Genomic DNA, 19,240 nt, shown 5'->3' with positions numbered 1-19,240 from the left:
TTTTAGTTCCTTGAGGGTTGAAGGCAGTTTGCCATGTGCTTAACAGGGAAGAAAGAGCATGCCATTGTGGAGCCAGAGTCTAGAGCAGGCATCCCCAAACTACGACCTGCAGGGCATGTGGCCCCCTGAGGCCATTTATCCGGCCCCCGCTGCACTTCAGGAAGGGGCACCTCTTTCATTGGTGGTCAGTGAGAGGAGCACAGTATGTGGTAGCCCTCCAACGGTCTGAGGGACAGTGAACTGGCCCCCTCTGTAAAAAGTCTGGGGACACCTGGTCTAGAGGATCCAGTGATTGTCTGTATAATTCTGCTTGGCTGGTTGGAGGATTAACTTGCTTTGGAGTCAGAGACAGTGGTTTCAGATTCTGGCTCTTCCACTTACCAGCTAGACCGCTTACTTAACTTCCCCTAGCCCAGGTTGCCTTGTTTCCAAAAATGCTATAATGCCCACTTCTTAGGGAATTGTGAAGATTAAATAAAAGAGCATTGGTCAAAACACCTGGCAGAGAGCCCACCGCAAAGTAGCAGTGAATGTCTTCAAGGTCAGCTCCCCCCATGATGTGTTGAAACTGCATGATGGCTTGGTAGGTATATGTATCTCATAAGCAAAATCCATAGCAAATGTGTTAACTCTGTGTGCTCATCCATACAGAGAAGTAGAACATAGAGATGAGCAAACTGATGCTCCCATGGCTAGTGAGTCAGGGAAGCTGGAATTTGAACCAGATCATTATGAATCTGAGACACCAGCTTTTTCCACAACACTACACTCCATCTTTTTATGCTGCATGATTTTCGCTTACTGTCACTGTGTCCATTTCCCAGTTTTTCAAAGTTAATGTGTGCTTAAAATGGCCTCACAGAGCAGTGAACTCTTAGAAATAAGGACACAAAAGGTCAGAGCAGCTAGGACTGGAATCTGGATCACCTGACCACTCAGTACAAGATTCAAGATGGTCAAAAAAAAAAAAAAAAAAAAAAAAACATAAGATGGCAATTTAACATGAAAACAGAAAACCTAAACTCATGCAGAATGCAGGCAAAGCAAATGATTAAAATTATTATTATATATGAGCACTGGATTCAATTCTGTGCTTTGTGGAAAGCAAGTAGAGAAAAACCCAAAGGTTATAAACTTGCTGTTGTCTGATAGATGAAAGAGTATTTCTTCAGGAGAGAGATGTTCCCAGAGCTAAAATTTAAAAGGAATCTATCAGACAGTTTTTATCTGGTTGCTCCAAATATATCCAGCCTAGAAATGTAAACAGATTTGAAATCAAAGCATTCGTGAAGGACCACAGATGATGATAAAGAATAGATTCTGGTCATCTCTATTACCATGTTCATAAAGACAGTTAACAAATCATGCTCTTGAATATTCCGGTAACACTGGTTTGGGGCCAAGTCATTTTGAAACCAGTTTTCTGCTGTCTGTTGCCTCTTACCTCATTTCACCAATGTGGGCTAAATGCTTGCAAGTCCTTGCTCCTATTTCTGTGTGGGTGAAATATTGACTGTTTTTCCTCCCAGGCTGAATCCAGGGAACATATCGTGGCCTTCAACATGCTGAATTACCGATCTTGCAAAAACTTGTGGAAATCCTGTGTTGAGCACCATACATTCTTTCAGGCAAAGAAGCTACTACCTCAGGAAAAGAATGTTCTGTCTCAGTACTGGACTATGGGCTCTAGGAACACCAAAAAGTGAGTGTGCTATACTCTGTCCATACTAGGCTGAGATGTAAACGCATCCTGGTCATCAGTGAATAGAGGACATTGTTGGGCAGAGAAGGGAACCCATCATCCAGGGGCCCCAGGCATTGGATCTCTGAACAATTACTAAAAGTCTCCCGGGGGCAACAGTGTCTAAGGGACATCTTACGTTCCCAGCGTTTGTTTCTGTCCCCTCAACTTTGCTGAATTCAGTGCTCTCAAGCAGCCAGAATTGCAGCTGCATCCTGCACCGTGACATAATAAAGGAAGTGGTGCAATGGCTGTGTGTGTCTCCTGGTGCCAGTGTATTGGGCTATCCCAGCCTGATGCCCCCGTGCCAGCCTCTCCCAGAGAACATGAATTCCATAAGATGTTCTGTAAAAATGAATGAAGGAATAGAAAAAGATTTCCAGAGTCAAGTCACTTTGGGATAGCCTATAATAATTACAAAATAATAGTAGTAATCACAGTTGATAATTACTGAGCATTTACTTGGTGCTGGGCACATAATTATATTTGACTCTTAAAATTCTCCTATGAGATAGGTACTTTTATCCACAGGAATAATATTCAAAATATTGAATGACTAGTGCAGGAAAAGAAATGGATGTAAAATTATATATTTTTATATAAATATATATAAATTTTTAAATTCTAATTTAGATTAAAATGTATTCTCTAAATAAGATGGTTAGTACACTAAAAGAAGTGGATATAAATTTATATATATAATTTATATATACATTTTAAAATTCTAATTTAGGTAAATTTATTCTCTAAATAAAATAACCATGCAGTTTATATTTTTATTTCTTTGTTCTTAGACTACCTTGTAAGTGTAAGAGATAGCATAAATTGTCAATTTATTCTTTTTTTTTTTCCTTGAGAGAGAGTTTCACTTTTGTTGTCCAGGCTGAGTTAAAGTGGCATGATCTTGGCTCACCGCAACCTCTGCCTCCCAGGTTAAAGCGATTCTCCTGCCCCAGCCTCCCAAAGTGCTGGGGTTGCAGGCATGAGCCATCTTGCCTGGTAGTTTATTCTTATAATTTCTTTTTTCTTTTTCTTTTTTTGAGATGGAGTCTTGCTCTGTCATCCAGGCTGGAGTGCAGTGGGACCATCTCAGCTCCCTACAACCTCCACCTCCTGGGTTCAAGCAATTCTCCTGCCTTAGTCTCCCAAGTAACTTGGATTACAGGAGCACACCACTAGGCCTGACCAATTTTTGTATTTTTAGTAGAGAGAGGGTTTGACCAGGCTGGTCTCGAACTCCTGACCTCAGGTGATCTGCCCACCTCAGCCTCCCAAAGTTCTGGGATTATAGGCGTGAGCCACCATGTCCAACCTATTCTTATCATTTCTGTTTTTTTTTTTTTTTTTTTTTTTTTTTGAGGCAGAGTCTCACTTTATCACCCAGGTTGGAGTGCAGTGGTGCAGTCTCGGCTTACTGCACCCTCCATCTCCTGGGTTGAAGCAATTCTCCTACCTCAGCCTCCTGAAGAGCTGGGATTACGGGTGCCTACCACCACACCCAGCTAATTTTTGCATTTTTAGTAGAGAGAGGGTTTCACAACTTTGGCCAGGCTGGTCTCGAACTTCTGACCTCAGGTGATCCAGCTGCCTTGGCCTCCCAAAGTGCTGGGATTACAGGCATGAGCCACTGTGCCCAGCCACTATTTCTAAATCATTTGTTGGTTTTTCAAAATTGTTTTTGTGATTTCTTGTTGATGTGGCTATTACTAACTAAATGAGACTCATGTATTAGCCATTATCTGATATGTGGAACTGCATCAGACTGTTCAAGTTACTTTCCTAATAAATTGATAATCATTAGGGAACTTGTAGACTGAATAAGTAGCTAATTTCTGTTAGTATCAGTGATACTATTTATGGTGCTAAATGCTCTCTCTCAGCTTCTGATGAACCAAAAGCAAATACATTTTTTAAGTGTTTAGCTCCTATAATACAGTCTAGTATATTTCTACATTCAGTAGCTCTACTATTGAACAGGCCATGAAGATAACTTACTGGGATATATCACTGACTTAGATTGGACCTGATCCTCAGGCCAGATGAGAGAAGGAATAGGGAGGCAATTGAAAGCATGCCCTCTGTTGCAGAGCTGCCTGGGTTCAAATCCTTTCTCTGTCACTTGAGCTTTAATTTGTTGCTTCAATTTCTTCATCTGCAAAACTCTGTCATCTGTATGCATCCAATGCCTGCAGGGCTGGGTTCTGGTCATCTGTTGTGGTGTAAAAAAATTTCCCCTATTTTAGTGACTGAAAGCAACACCCATTCTAATATGTCTCATGATTTTGTGAATTGGGAATCCCAAAAGGGCTTGGCCAGATGCCTCTTCTGCTCTGTGTAGTATAGAGGGGGATTTCGCAGTGAATGTGGCCAGAGGATCCAAGACAAGTTTTCTTACATACCTGGTATTTTGATGGAATGGTTAGAAGGCTGGGCTCACCTGGACTCCTTAGCCTGCCCATCTTGATGCTCCAGGAGGGTAGTTGAATTTCTTACATGGACACTCAGGGTTCCAGGAGCCGAAGACAGAACCATTCAGCGTTCTTAAGGGTGAGACCTGGCACTGGCACAGTGACTCTATCGATGAAAGCAGTCACAAGCCAACCCAGATGCAAGACTCAAAGAATTTGCAGCCATCTTTAATCTGCCACAGGGGATCATTTGGGTTGGGAAGACGGCTTCGGAAGACAAGTCAGCAGTTCTTTTTCTACCTGCACCAGCTTCAGCATACTGGTGAATTTCAAGTCTCATTACCTGCATTTTACAGATGAGGAAACTGAGGCTTAGAAGGGTCATATGACTTGCCCAGCCCCTAGAGATACAGCTGCACATCTGCTTATTGGGCCTTCTGAAAGGTTCCACATAAAAAGAAACTTGTTTGGTTATTTTCCAAGCTTATGGGACAATGGAACACTTTTTTTCAGAGAGTCCCTATTAATAACCCATGACACAGTAAACCTTGGATTCAGGCAGCTTGCTCCCCTTGTTTTGATCCTGTGCTCTTCATCACTGGTGGTGTGGTTTCTGATGTCGGCCTGCCTCAGACGAGAGTCTCCCAGTGATGCTGTTGTGAGCATTTTGATCGGGATGACAACAGCATTTCTTAATGTGAATTAGTACATGATGGGCTTACAGGGCGTTTCATATTGTTTATGTTCATTTGTTTGTTCTTTGTTCTGTTTTGTTTTTGTTGATTGGTGTCACGCCACAAGGAAATATGTAGAATGTTTTCATAAGACACTAAAACCTAGTTTAAAATGTAGAGATGCCAGAACCGAAGTTGTCACCCTTCACCTAGGCTTCATGCTCTATTCTCTCAAATAATTCATTTTCTGAGGGGTCTAGATAGCTAAGATTTGAATCTGGGTATAAATAAAATTCAAAAGTAACCTTCAGGGTAGCACATTTCAAGAACATAGCATGAAATAGCATTTCCTTTTTTTTAAGACAGAGTCTTACTCTGTTCCCCAGACTGGAGTACAGTGGTACAATCTTGGCTCGCTGCAACCTCTGCCTCAGAGATTCAAGGGGTTCTCCTACCTCAGCCTCCCAAGTAGCTGATTTAGAGGCATGCGCCACTACACCTGGCTAATATTTTTGTATTTTTAGTAGAGATGGGGTTTTGCCATGTTGGCCAGGCTGGTCTTGAACTCCTGACCTCAAGTGATCCACCCGCCTCATCCTCCCAAAGTGCTGGGATTACAGGCATGAGCCACCGCAGCCAGCCTGAAACTGTACTTTCTAAGTGCATTTTCAGCTTTTCTCTCAGAGTTACCAGTAATTTATAGTGACAGCTTCTGCCGGCTAGAATGATGAAGAGCACCTGAAAAGATGGCTAATATTTTAACTTCTGCCAGTGTGAATAAAATTAAGAATTCCTTGAAATCACTTGAGCTCTATTTCTGTGTGATCCTGGAATTTCTTCTGATCTAGTTAGGTTTGGTTATATTCTGGAAGCAGCTTTGTTGCTTGAGCAGTGAGGACGAGAAAGGATTTTCACTATAAGAGCAGAAATCACATAAGGAAATTCCAGGACAGACAGGAATTGCTTTGAGCTGTCTCCCTCTACTCCCCATAACCTTAGCGTTAAGCAGCCATCCGTCAGACAAGAAGCATGTGTAGACTGTTTCACACATGCTGTAATTTATTTCCTGTTGAACATGTCAGTGTAGAAAGTGAACCTGCATCTGGTTTTTCAGGTCGGTAAATAACCAATATTGCAAAAAGGTGATTGGCGGGATGGTGTGGAACCCAGCCATGCGGAGATCCTTATCAGTGGAGCACTTAGAAACCAAGAGTCTGCCTTCTCGTTCCCCTCCCATTACTCCCAACTGGTATGTCCTCCTTTTTTTTTTTTTTTTATACTACCCATCAGTAGACACTTTATCTCTTTTAAAAATAAAAACTCAACTTATAAATTCCTAAAGCTAGATGACCTTCAGAGTTTACATTTGCATTTTAGGCTCTTGGCAGAAGTAACTGTTTTCATGAAGTACACAAGTCTAGCTGAATGTTTTCCATTTTGTGTAATACTGAGATGCTCTTTTTTAAAAAAAAAACTTATTAGATCTAAATAATTTGGGAAACTCTAGCCTGCTGAAAGGCCTCCTTTGGAATCACAGCACATGTTAGCATGTTAAACACTCTGAGACGTCCGTGATAACGAAGTGTGGTTAGCTTTACTTAATTCATGTTTTCCATTAATATCCCACAAAATAAACTTGGGGAAAAACTAATGCAGGCACGTGATATAAATGATGTAAGGATGTGTGACCTTCAGCAGCAGAAGCAAATGCACATCAGGAAGTAGCCTGCCAACTTAAGAGGAAGGACTCAGCCTAAAAGGAAATAGGTGGCAGTTTGGTAAAGTGGGAAGGGTACTGGGTTTGTAGCTGAAAGACCTAAACTCCGGTTTTGGCCCTTCTGTTAATTAACAAGTTTCTTTACCTCTGTAGCCTCAGTTTCCCCATCTCTAAAAGGATCACAAAAACGACCACAAATGAAATCATAATGTACAAGTACATTGTAAGCTTTCAAAAGAATCAGGTGGAATTATCGTTATCTTATTATAATGGTCCCCAAAGACATCACACCGTTTTTGTGGCTACCTCCAAAAAGGCCAGGGGCTGGAAGGGAAAATCTAGCAGGAAAACATTGCCCCCAGCTCCACACTGGAGTAAGAGTGTGTGTCTGTAAATACCTGAGCCAGGATCTGCTAAGCCCAAGAGAAACTGGGAGACAGGCAGACAGAGGAGATGCTGTGCTGGGCCTGCAAGGGAAGGACCCTTCACTCGGGGCCTAATGCTCAGGGAACGGACAGGGACAGTATTTAGTGTTAGAAATCATGACATAACTGAATAGACTTGCTTCTTGGTTTCCAAAATTTAGATACCTCATTCTAAAGAGGTAGATTTATGCTATACTACAGCAGCTTCATGTATCTGAAAATCTCATTGGCAGCAATGCCAGGGACCCAGAGAGCCCAGGCCAGGATCCAGGGGAACAGCGGGGTTAGATGTTGCCACACTCGTGGCCTGGAGCTCTTGTGGCTATTTATAGGTCCTCTCCTGAGGAGTCACAGGAGCCTTTTTACTTCTGCCTTGGACACAGCATTATTGATTATCCAGGCCCAGGGGGATTGCAAATCATGGAGGCCCTAACAGTCCTGAGGAGAGATGGCTAACACAGAAAGGGAAGAGGGAAAAGCTGTGAGGGAAAATAGAACTTAGGCAGCTCAGCAGCCTGGGACCGCCCGCTGCAGGAGCTGACACGCAGGGACCACGCTGGAGGTCCTGAGGACACGGCCTCATTGGATTCATTCTCAGGAGCAGGTAAGTACAGCCCAGGCCCACAGAGGTGACGTGCCTTGCCCAAGGTCACACGCGTATGCTGCTGTTGGAGGACAGAACAGTGCTTATATGCCCATCTAACGCCACGTGTTTAATAAGGGATATATCTTTAAAAGCAAACATTTTATCTTGGATCAAGTGAAATTCACATGAAGGGATGTTGTTGAAATAAGGTTGGAGTTTTGCAGAGAAACATTGCTTGTCTTCTTAGCCTTTTGTTTGCATTGTTCGAATTAATCAGAAAAATTCTCTGATCAGCAGTCCGTATGGCCTATTTATGTCTTAAGAGCTTGAGTCCTCCTGGAAGAATGACTTACCCTTAAGTCAATACCCATCACTTCCCAAAGGGCATAAACTCATTGAATTCTGCCTGTTTATACAGCTGTGGTTACTGTTCTGGGAGCCACCACTTGACCAAGAGTATTCGGGATTTGTGTCACCCTTGGTGCATTCTGCTGGGGTGGTCATGAGTTAACCAGCTCTGAATGTCAGCCTCAGCCAGGGAAGGCATCCTTAGAAAGGTCAGGACACAAAGGTCACTGGTCTCTAACAAAATTTTTAAGTGGAATTTGCCTTGAACCCTTTGTACTCAACCTTTCCCCCACCCAGGCGAAGTCCTCGGCTCCGGCACGAAATCCGAAAGCCACGCCACTCTTCTGCAGATAACCTTGCAAATGAAATGACCTACATCACGGAAACGGAAGATGTATTTTACACATACAAGGGCTCTCTGGCTCCGCAAGACAGCGATTCTGAAGTTTCTCAGAACCGAAGCCCGCACCAAGAGTAAGAAACTTGTGTTTTCTTTTCTTGGTATCTGCTTTTTGGCTGTTGCAGAATTTGCTCAGGTCCGGGTTGCCATTTGAGAGGAGCCAACAGCCGGTGCCTACAGCCAGCTCCCAAGGGTGCCCCCTGCCAGGATGGGAACATAAATCAGACTCTACCTTTTCACCTGGAAGACAGTCTGTGTGCCTGGGATCTAGAGCGTGTACTTTTTTTATTTTTGTCTACAACAAAGACCTTCTCACTAAGTACTTGTTAGTCTCTTGAATTAGTCTCCTCTCCAATTCACAAGCAAAGCCCAGTGTAAATCATTCCATATTCTAGAGGTAGAGACTCTAGGGCCATGCTAACTCTGATTTCTCTAGATTATTAAAGTTTTACCATCACATGATTTCAAATCGTTGGAAATATGCTTGCTTCTAAAAGCCTTCTCCGAATGACAGAGTTCTGAGGGGTTTTGTTTTCAATTAATAGTATAAAGAAACAAACACGTTAGAACATTGCTGATTTTCTTTGACAAATTTTTGTTACATTTTTCTGTCCCACTCCCCCCCTCCCCTTTTTTATAATGTGACAAATTTCCCTCCTAGCTCAAGGCCAGAAAAAATGTCTGTCCTAAAAGACTGGTTGAATGCTTTTGTTATTCAGTAAGATATATTTAACCCATTTGTTTCCCTTTTTGCCTTGGTGGCCAGGGAGTTCAGAGCTGCACATCATGCTCACTTGTGTTCACTTCCCTCAGCCAAGATTTCTTACGTAGTACCTTCTCTTCCTCCTTTGCCTTTGTTGTATGGGTCTTTTTTAAAATTATTTTAATGGATTCATAGTTACATATCTGTATATTTTGGGGTAAACTATCTCAAATCATTTTTTTAAGTAGGTAAGAGTATAAATTAGGTTAAAACATGATAGAAAAGGATCAACTGCTAGGAAATCAACCATAGTCACTGGGTATCGTATCTATTCTTTTAACCCCATACTATGTCTAAAATATAGAAAGATAATGCCTCCCGTAATAGTGAGGGAGGATTAGCAAGCAGGTACCACTGTTGCTAGTAGGCTGAAAGCATCAAATACATCCTGATTGTACTCCAGGCATTCACGGGTGAATTGCAAATCTCCTTCCCATGTATGTTTAAGGGTGCTACCTCTCCTCTGTCCTTGCCCACAGCAAACATGGTTTCCAGTTTATCTGTGTTCTTAACACCTCTGGTTAAATAATCTTTGTGGTCATTCCTTCCCTGTGACCTGATCTTGGATGATGCTTTTGTTAAACACTCGCTATCTCTTGTTCCAACTGGCAGCCTGCTGCCGTTTGTCAGGGCTGAGGTGGATGATTGTGAGTTCCCTTGTGTGACTTCGTAGCTTTTCAAACCACAAGCATACCTAGAAATACAAGGCAGGAGTGCAGGCATGTGTGACTGGAGCCATTTTGAATCTGCACCAGGGGCTCTGCCGCTTTGGCAAAAGGAGAAAACAGTTCAGGGAACTGTTGGAGGGCTCTGGGAAGCCCATTCACGCCTGCCGCGTCAGAGCTTCCTGCGGTGGTTACAGTCCCATCGCAGCATAGTACAGCATCGAGACCTTCCCATCCAGTACAGCAGCCACCAGTCACAGGTGGCTATTCAAATTTAATTAAAACAGTAAAATGTAAGCATTCAGTTCCTCAGTCACACGAGCCTCCTTTGAAGTGCCTGACAGTCACACGGGAGTGGTGGCCTCCATTTTGGACAGCACAGATACAGCCTGTTCTCGTCATTGCAGAAAGTATTGTCAACAGCCCTCATCTAGACTAACACATTTATTCCATCATTCATTTAAAGTGGAATGACCCCCTAGAATATTTACAAACAGGTTTGGAGTCATCACCCTGCTTGCAGTCCGGGTGCCCCACACCTCTCACCCAGCTGCTCATCTGTGACATGGGGCAGGTGGGCGGCCTCTGAGTGCCCTCCCAGCCCAGCACCCGCTGATGTCTTTATACAGTCTGTACTGGGTAGGGAGGGAAGCATTCCATCCGGTGACAAGTGGACACTTGAGAGGGCCTGCATTCATTCCCGAGTCCAGTGGCACACTTTCTACATCCTTGGCTGGTCACGGAGGGGGTCACCAGAGCAAATTAGACAGGTTTATTCAGGAACCTCCAGGCCAGCTGGGCAAATAGCACATTATCACACCATGCTGCCATACTCCAGGGCTCTGTTGCTTTGGTGAAAGGAGGAGGGGGGCTTAGGGAACAGTAGGTGTCCTACATCAGATGTTCCTCCTGTGGTCTGTAATTCCCATCACAGAATTGCGGAGCATCTAGATGTTCACTGTCCAATACAGGAGCCACCAGCTCCGCAGGACTGTTTACATTTCAGTTCACTAAAATTAAATAAGATTTCAGATTCACCCCCTCAAGCCCTGTTTGATGTAAGTGACTTCTGGGCCTGTTTGCTCTTATACATTGCTCAGTGATTCTTCTTGAAACCCCTCCATGAGACCTTCTAAAATGTGTCATCTTGGGGCAGCTAAATGTTAAAAATCTTTTTTTTTTTTTTTTTATCTTGCAGCTAAATGTTAAAAGTAGCAAATAATGGTGGTTCAAGTCCGGCCTCCTTGTGGAGTTTTGCCAGGTGCACTGACAGTAGTCATGTCAGGGGGTCAAGTTAGTGGCTGTGCTCTGTAAGTGGGGTGAACAACTAGAAAAGCAGCCCCCCATCACCTCTGTTAGGTAGGAGACCTCTTCCTGCTGATGGGAAGCTACTTTGTGCTGGTTCTTCAGAGGCAGCTGGGCCTCCCGAGGGCCTGGGGGCCCCCATTGCCTCTGGTAAGAAGTGCAGACTGGTCTGTACTTGGTGAGGAAAGAAAAAAAAAAAAACGCTGTTGGTGACTTTCTGTGAGTATTTGCAAAATGCTTAAGAAATGTTTGACATGTTTTATGTAGCAGATTTGTGTTAAGAGGCAAAAAGAAGCATTGTGTCAGAGAAATCAGATAAATAATATCACAGACAGTGAGGAGGGTTCCTTTTAAGAAGAATTAAGTGTGATGTTCTGTACTCATTTTAAAAAGAAGAAAGAGAGAAAGAAAAAGAGCGGTTAGGTTTTGGCTGTAAACCTAGAGCGGCGCGGCTCAGGCTGCCTGCGTGCCATCTTAGCGGATGAGTCACTCTCTGGTTTGCTCCGTATTTATAGCAGCACAGCAAAGTTTGTGATCATAGTTATGAATCCCTGGCAGTTTGCTTTGCGCCCAAGTAGGCTGCACTCTCTTTTTTTGCTCCCAAGCTTCTAGCAGCCATTGTGTGTTCCTTTCCTTGCTTCCGATTGAAGACCAAATTCTGCAGGGAAGTTAGTTTCCCTCATGGCAGAAATGAAAAACCTACCACTCTCCACCCAGATAAAAGGCAGAGAATGTTCCCTAAAGAAAAAGAGACATGCAGAACAGGAACTGGGGGCAGTTTAGAGCTGTATTAGAAAAAATTTCTGGTTGCTGTTTTACCACAGTTGTCTTGACGGGTCAGCAGCATGACACCCCTCCAAGTGGAGGGGGTTTCACGCCTGCGTGGCTTCTTTGCTGTTCGTTGGCCTCTTTCCTTAGAGCCGGCCTACTTCCGTGGGATGTGGGGCAGCCATTGCTTTTTATTTCATAACTTCTGTGCAGGCCAGGCACAGTGGCTCATGCCTGTAATCCTGCTGGGCAGATTGCTTGAGCCCAGGAGTTCAAAACCAGCCTGGGCAGCATGGCAAAACTCCATTTTAACAGTAAGTGCAAAAATGAGCCAGGCACGATGTTGTGTGCCTATAATGCTAGCTACTCTGGAGGCTGAGGTGAGAGAATCACTTGAGCCCAGGAGGTCAAGGCTGCAGTGAGCTGATCGCCTCACTGCACTCCAGGCTGGCTGGCATTGGAGCGAGACCCTGTTTCAAAACAACAACAACAACAAAAAAAAATTTTTCATTGGAAGGAACCCAGGGGATCCCCTTTTTCAGCTTTGGTGGCAGGATAGGAACCCCCCAAACCCTACTGTGGGTCCCCCAGGCCCAAGCACCCTGCCAGCAATGGAGAGTCCCCTACAGTGCAGCAATGTGCTCTGTTGTTAGAGAGCCCAGGTGCCCACTGTTCTTCCCAAGTTGTGCTGGAAGCCTCCTTGACACTGACCTGGCATCAAGGTTAATGCCTTGAACTCTCAGGACAACACAGATGGTGTCTGCTCCCAGTTCCACCTGCCAACCTTGGTTACTGCTCCGTAAGATAGACAGTTCCAGTGTAGCCACTTTCCACCCGTCACCCTCACAACCACCCTTCTCCAAGTGCAGATGAGCCCTTCTAGAGGGTGGCACCAATCTGAATGTGGAGGAGGGATCTGCCTACCATTCTGCGTGTCCCCCTCGGAGGACACCAGCCAGGGACAGGGTTTTGTTCAGAGTGTTTATGTCCCTTTTCCTTGAACCTTGCCTTCTTGTTTGGGCCCACTTGCATGTGGACGTCTCTCAAATGCCTGAAACCCAACATGATCCAATCTCAGCTCCTCATGTTGGCTGGTGTCCAACTCATGGCTGTTCCTGTGTCTTGGTAAGGGGGGCCATTGTTTCAATACTACAGGGTTGCACTTACTGGAAACATTAGTCATCCCTCGCTCCTCTTTTTCTTTCACTGTCCTTAGGCTGTTTCTCATCTTGTTAATTCTACCTCCCAGACATCACTTGCATTTGACTCCTCCGCCATCCCCACGGCACTCCCCCCCTGCAGCCACCATCATCTCTTGCACTGTCTAGCTCAGTCGTGTCCAAACCGTCCCCATGTCTTTGATGTCACCTCCTTCCACACCGTGCTTTACAAGAATAGCAAAGTTATCATTTTCAAATACATATCCAAGAATGTCACTCCCTGCTTCAATACCTGTTCTCTGCTTTTTCAACTCTGCTTTTGCTGTTTCCTGCCTTGACCTGTGTTGCTGCTTTTGTTTGTTATTTTAAGTGTTTTGCCAGAATGCCCTCTTTTTCCCACTAGACTACCTGTTCAAACTCCTGTTCATTCATCTTTCAAACTCAAGCTCAAGTGCATCTGCTCCAGAAAGCCTCTCCTGGCCTCATACAGTATCCCAGACATCTGAGCACCTCCACTGTAGCATGGTAATATTATCTGATTACTTGTATTTCTTCTCTTGTAGACAATGAATTCTATGAGGGCAGGGATAGTGCGCTATTCAGCTCTTCTTCCTTAAAATCTGACATGGTTATTTGGCATTTAATAGACATTCAGTGACTATTTGGATGGACGGATGGATGGATGGACAGACAGATGGACGGATGGACAGATAGATGATGGATGGATGGATGGTTGGATGGACGGACAGATGGAAGAGGTGAACAGACAGATGGTTATATGAAACTGAATGGGGCCCCAGGATACAAACTCCTAAGTTTTCATAATGGGATGCCCCCTTTGCCACTTCCACATCATGTGTCCATATCACGTGAGCAACATCACACCATATTTATTGGACCCAAACACATTTACTTTGACAAGTTTGGTAACTATCACCCATGAGCAGGACTGTGTGGTAGGTGCCCCTGTGGGGCATCTGTCAATAAATTCTCAGAGAATTCGGGGACGAATTGACTGAGGTTTAGCAAGTGCATTCTTGCCAATGAGATGTCCGATATCTGTAGGGGAAGCCTAGAGGACAGATTCACGATCTGCTGTTCCACCAGGAAAGAGACTGAAAGCTCCGAAAGCACCATACCCGAACCATACTCCCTCTGCCACTTTGATCTTGTGCCCTTGATGAGCTGTTTCCTGTGGAGACTGTCTCCGTGTCACAAAAATGTGTATTGGAAGACAGTATTCTTTCTTTTACTGAAGGACCCTTATGCAAGGAGCCATGTGGGAAATTTCTCCAGGAATTTTATTCAGAAGAAACTGTGCTTTCTGGGTGAACCGTTCTGCGTTTCTCTAGCCCCGCGCTATTCCAGCTGTGGCCACGGGCCAGCAGGAGCAGCAGCAGCACCTGAGAGCTGGTCGGATGCAGAATCTCAGACCCACACAGGCCTGCCAAATCATACTCTGCATTGAACAGGACCCCAGGCGATTCATGTGTACTGCGCATTCTCAGAAGCTCTGATCTTGCAGATGCTGAGAACCATTTAACCCGCCTTCTCTTTGCACCTGAGCTTCCAGATTCCTGAGTACATTCTTTGCTCTTATTTTTTTTATTATGATAACTTTTTTTTCTTTTTTGAGATGGAGTCTCTCTCTGTGACCAGGATGGAGTACAGTGGCACAATCTCAGCTCACTGCTATCTCCACCTCCCAGGTTCAAGCAATTCTCCTGCCTCAGCTTCCCTAGTAGCTGAGATTACCGGTGCACACTACCGCACCCAGCTAATTTTTGTATTTTTAGTAGAGACGGGGTTTCACCATGCTGGCCAGGATGGTCTCGATCTCCTGACCTCGTGATCTGCTTGCCTTGACCTCCCAAAGTGCTCAGGTTACGGGCATGAGCCACCATGCCCGGCCATTCCTTGCTCTTTTAGAGTAACTCATCCAATCGCCTTGGGTGATCTTTTTGGTACTTTGCCAAGAGGTTTTATTCTTCATTCACTCAGCATTTCAGTTGAGAACTCCCTGTGTGTCTGGTCCTATGTTCCCCAGCACTGGGAGAGGAATAGAAAGAGCACTAGAGTCTCCTGACCTTGAGAAGCTCCCAAAGCAGGGCCCCTGTTCCATCACACTGCAATTTGAGAGCAAGACTTTGCCCCCTTTAACAGGCAGGGTTTGGGGAGGTCTTTGTAATTTTCCAGGGTTTAGGGAGAGCTACAGTTCGGAAGCATGTGTTTTCTGGAGGGGGAGTATTTGTTTGTCTGCCTGGTGGTCAGTCTGTGTCTCACATTTCTCTGTCTCTTGTCTCTACCCCTTTCTCCCTAAGAAAACCAGGGTGTTGTCAATCCCACATGGGTTCTTCCACGGTGTCTCCCCTTCCTGCCTCAGGGACCAACCTCTTCTACTCCTTCCTTCCCCTAGTCATTGGCTCTGTCCCTCCCTCACCGTCTTTTTGCATCCCTCATCCTGCCCCTTTCTTCGCTCCACTTGTGGAATTCACGGGGCAGCTCCCCCACGCTCCTCAGCCGCACTGCATTCTGCCCAGTGGATGGAGGAGGTGCCCGGGCTTTGGTGCCTTCACCCCTGGCCACCCTGTGCTGTGTCCAGCAGCCACCTGCTCATTGCATCTCATCATTTGATGTCCTCTTCCTTGTCTGTCTGTCCATCTTGCACACTGAACAGAACATCACCTCTTGATGCCCTACAAAGCAGCTCTGTACACAGTTGAGCAGGCTAAAAATCAGCCATTTGTTGAAATAAATGACTAAGAGTAATCCCTCCAACCCTGTTTAGATAGAAAACAGGTTAGAGTATAAAATGACCTGGAATATAGTATTAGTACTAGCAGCAATAGTAGCAGTAGTAGTACTGTTGTCATTTAATACCATGGGCTATTTTAGACAGACCATTGAGTTTTAAATTCAAAAAGAGAAACAGGGCTAGGGATGGTGGCTCACACCTATAATCCCAACACTTAGGGAGGCCAATGCAGGAGGATTGCTTGAGACCAGGAGTTCTAGACCAGCCTGGGTAACATAGTGAGACCATGTGTCTACAAAAAAAAATTTTTTTAATTACTTGGACATGATGGTGGATGCCTGTGGTTCCAGCCACTCGGGAGACCAAGATAGGAAGATCGCTTGAGCCCAGAGATCGAGGCTGCAGTGAGCTGTGGTCACGAAACGCCACTCCAACCTGGACAACAGAGAATTATCCTATCTCAAAAGAAAAAAGACTGGATGCGGGGAGGGGAGGGAAAGAGGGGGAGAGAGAGACAGAACAAGAACTGGAAATACCATTTTAACTTGTTTTGTAACTGCCAAGCAGTTGCCCTTTCTGCCACTAGGTGATGCTCTTGTAAACAGTGAAACCTAGCAAAGATGCCGTATCTGGGGGCAATTTTTTAAAGCTTCCTTTTACGTAAGTGAAAGTCATTCTTTTTCAGTCCGAAAACTTGTGTACAACTTCAATTCCAAAATATTCCATCTCTGAAATGCCTTCCCATCCATAACACCCTACCCACAACCAGCAACTTGGACACCATAAGGCCAGACTCTTGTCCTCTGTATAACTGTGTTTCTCCAGCGGTCTGTCACTGAATATTTTATTCAAATAGATTTTGATTATGAATCATTCTGTGTGACTATGACACAGATTTTGTATTTAAATTAAGCTCATTTGAACTCATTAGGAGAAAGAGAAGCACCAATTTTATGAAAAATCCTTGGGTAAGGGCTGGAAATAAAGGTCGAGAGAGAGGCAGTAGCAGCTGTCTTTTGTCTGGGTTTCACTGAATGACTTGGTCTCTGTGATTTTCTTCTCACTTCACCTTGGATGAGGTTAGGATGGGGCAGAGTCTTAGAATGTAGGAGAGCACAGTATTCAGCAGCTCTGTAAGGTGTCTGTGCTGGGCCTGTGGCTCTGGAAGGGACTGGTGTGGGTGATGCAGAGATGTTAAGGGTCCTGTCCTGCACAGTGACAGTAAGGATAGCTAGTCCTTCTGACCTTGAGAGGTTAGAAATGGGGGTCTTGGGAATGGGCTCTGCATAGCCTGGAGGGGGAAGAAAAGCTCAGGACACACATCGGTCAGGCTTCTGTCTGCTCAGTGAGGGGTAAGCTCTGTGACCCCAGGCAAGTTACTCAGCCTCTTCTGACCTTAGTTTCTTCACCTGTGAACGGAACTGGGAGTTAGAGCAAAAGAGCACAGAGGTCTGTTCAGTTCTCATCATCTGTAATTCTCTAAGACAGCACTGTCCTGCAAGACTTCCTACCGTGGGGAAAATGTTCTCTAACTGCACTGGCTAATACAGGAGCCCCTGACTGCATGGATCTAGTGAGCATGTGAAGTATGGCTGGCCCTTTGTCTTTGTTTAAATTTAAGTAGCCTCATGTGACTAGTGGCTACCACACTGGACAGTGCAGCTCTACAATACAGAAGAAACGATATTAGGTAGAGGAAAATTAAAGATGATCTCAGCATGGCAGTTAATGGATGTCACCGGCAAATCATGCCAACTAGGAATAATATAAATCTCCGCAATCCACAATAGTCCCATTTCCTTTGAGGAGGCAAGAGTCCTATGAAGCAGAACCATCAGCAGAAATGAGACAGAAGGAAAAAAGCTTTCAGAAGGGATGGGCTGTGCATCTGCGTGATCCTGCCTGGCAGAGCCTGGTTCACTAATGAAGCCACCAGAGTCGCTGGGCACATTTCCCTGTCGCCCTTCTAAAGCAGCAGGGAAGGGAGTGGAGTTTTTAGCAGTTCCCAGATCCACCCTGCCTCCTATCCCTTTTCCCCAGAACCGTGTGACATTGTCTAGGCCAGGGGTGGTCTATGGGCCCTGGGTGTACTCAAATCCCACTGAAGACCTGTGCAGCTGAGCTTCCAGGGAAACATTTGGCCCTAAGGTGCCAGGCCCCTACATCAGTAGTGTTTGCTCTAATAAAATATTAACCCAGTTATTAATATCTCCTCCTTCCCCATGATGAAGGAGTTTATCCGAGAACAATCCAGCACAAAGCTACCTGACCCAGAAGTCATCCAGTTCTGTGTCTCCGTCTTCAAATGCTCCAGGCTCCTGCTCACCTGACGGCGTCGATCAGCAGTTCTTAGATGACTTCCACAGGGTGACCAAAGGGGGCTCCACCGAGGACGCCAGCCAGTACTACTGTGACAAGGTGAGCAGGCGCAGGTGGCCAGCTGGCCCACCCAAGCTCGAGGCCCCTCGTGGGCAGCTGAGTAGCTCTAACTACATGAAAATCTCTTATCACCAACTGCCGGAGAGAGATGTGATATAAATGACCACTTTCAAACGTTTTCCAGAATGATAATGGTGACGGCTACTTAGTCTTGATCCGTATCACACCAGATGAAGATGGAAAATTTGGATTTAATCTGAAGGTATGTTGTGTATTTATAAAGGAAGCTTTATGCTGTGAAGCAATCTTTTGATGAGTTTTTAATTTTCAGTAGAAATGTGCTGCATTCTTAAGCTACATAAGGAAATTGTTTCAACCCTCCCAATTGAGAGTTGGGTTTTTGTTGTTGTTTTTGTTTGGTTTCGGTTTTTTTGGCTTTTTTTTTTTTTTTTTTTTTTTTGGAAAATCTCACTCTGTCGCCCAAACCTGGAGTGCAGCGGCACGATCACAGCTCACTGCAGCGCCAACCTCCCCAGGCTCAGGTGATTCTCCCACCACAGCTGGGACTATAAGCATGCACCACCACACCCGGCTAATTTTTTATATATTGTTTGTAGAGATGGGGTTTCACCGTGTTGTCCAGGCAGATCTTAAACTCCTGACCTCAAGCGATCTACTCACTTTGGCCTCCCAAAGTGCTGGGATTACAGGCGTGAACCACCACTCCCCACCTAGAATTGAGAGGTTTTTTTAATGTGGACTTAGCAGATGCCAAGGGCCAAGTTCCTGCTCTGTGCCTGGAACTGACTGTGCACTAGATTCATAGCACCTTCTTCCGTTCTGATAACAAGCAGTAAGGTCAGCATTTTAAACCCATTTTACAAATGAATACTGAGGCTCCAAGAGATGAGGGCACACAGTTGGCAAATAGATCTACCTGCTTCAGGAATGCCATTAAAGTAAGCCCTCAGCATTGCTAAAGCTGATAAGAGAAAACAATTCAAGTCCAACCTGCAGGGCCACCACTCCCCTCCCGGCACCTTTAAGCAGGATCTGCAAACTGAACCCATAGGCCAAATCCCATCTATTTCTGTAACTAGTTTTTTCCGTAACAGCCACACCCATTTGTTTACTGGTGGGTTAATG

The 19,240-nt window shown here is 44.9% G+C and overlaps 1 protein-coding gene across 5 annotated transcripts in view; it reads left to right on the top strand.

Annotated features, from left to right (window-relative positions):
- Positions 1-19,240, top strand: part of PTPN3 (protein tyrosine phosphatase non-receptor type 3) — a 122,511-nt gene that overhangs the window by 73,427 nt on the left and 29,844 nt on the right. For 4 of the 5 annotated variants that reach the window (XM_039475040.2, XM_010335980.3, XM_039475041.2 and 1 more), the window contains 5 exons: positions 1,530-1,702; positions 5,938-6,072; positions 8,197-8,373; positions 17,947-18,133; positions 18,279-18,356. In XM_039475040.2, the coding sequence (XP_039330974.1) occupies positions 1,530-1,702; positions 5,938-6,072; positions 8,197-8,373; positions 17,947-18,133; positions 18,279-18,356 (750 nt within the window). The remainder of the gene's footprint in view (positions 1-1,529; positions 1,703-5,937; positions 6,073-8,196; positions 8,374-17,946; positions 18,134-18,278; positions 18,357-19,240) is intronic. The other variant, XM_039475042.2, reaches the window with a different exon arrangement.

Source organism: Saimiri boliviensis, chromosome 2 (assembly GCF_048565385.1).
Source record: "Saimiri boliviensis isolate mSaiBol1 chromosome 2, mSaiBol1.pri, whole genome shotgun sequence".
NCBI lineage: Eukaryota > Metazoa > Chordata > Mammalia > Primates > Cebidae > Saimiri > Saimiri boliviensis.
This window is presented reverse-complemented; position numbering and strand designations above follow the sequence as displayed.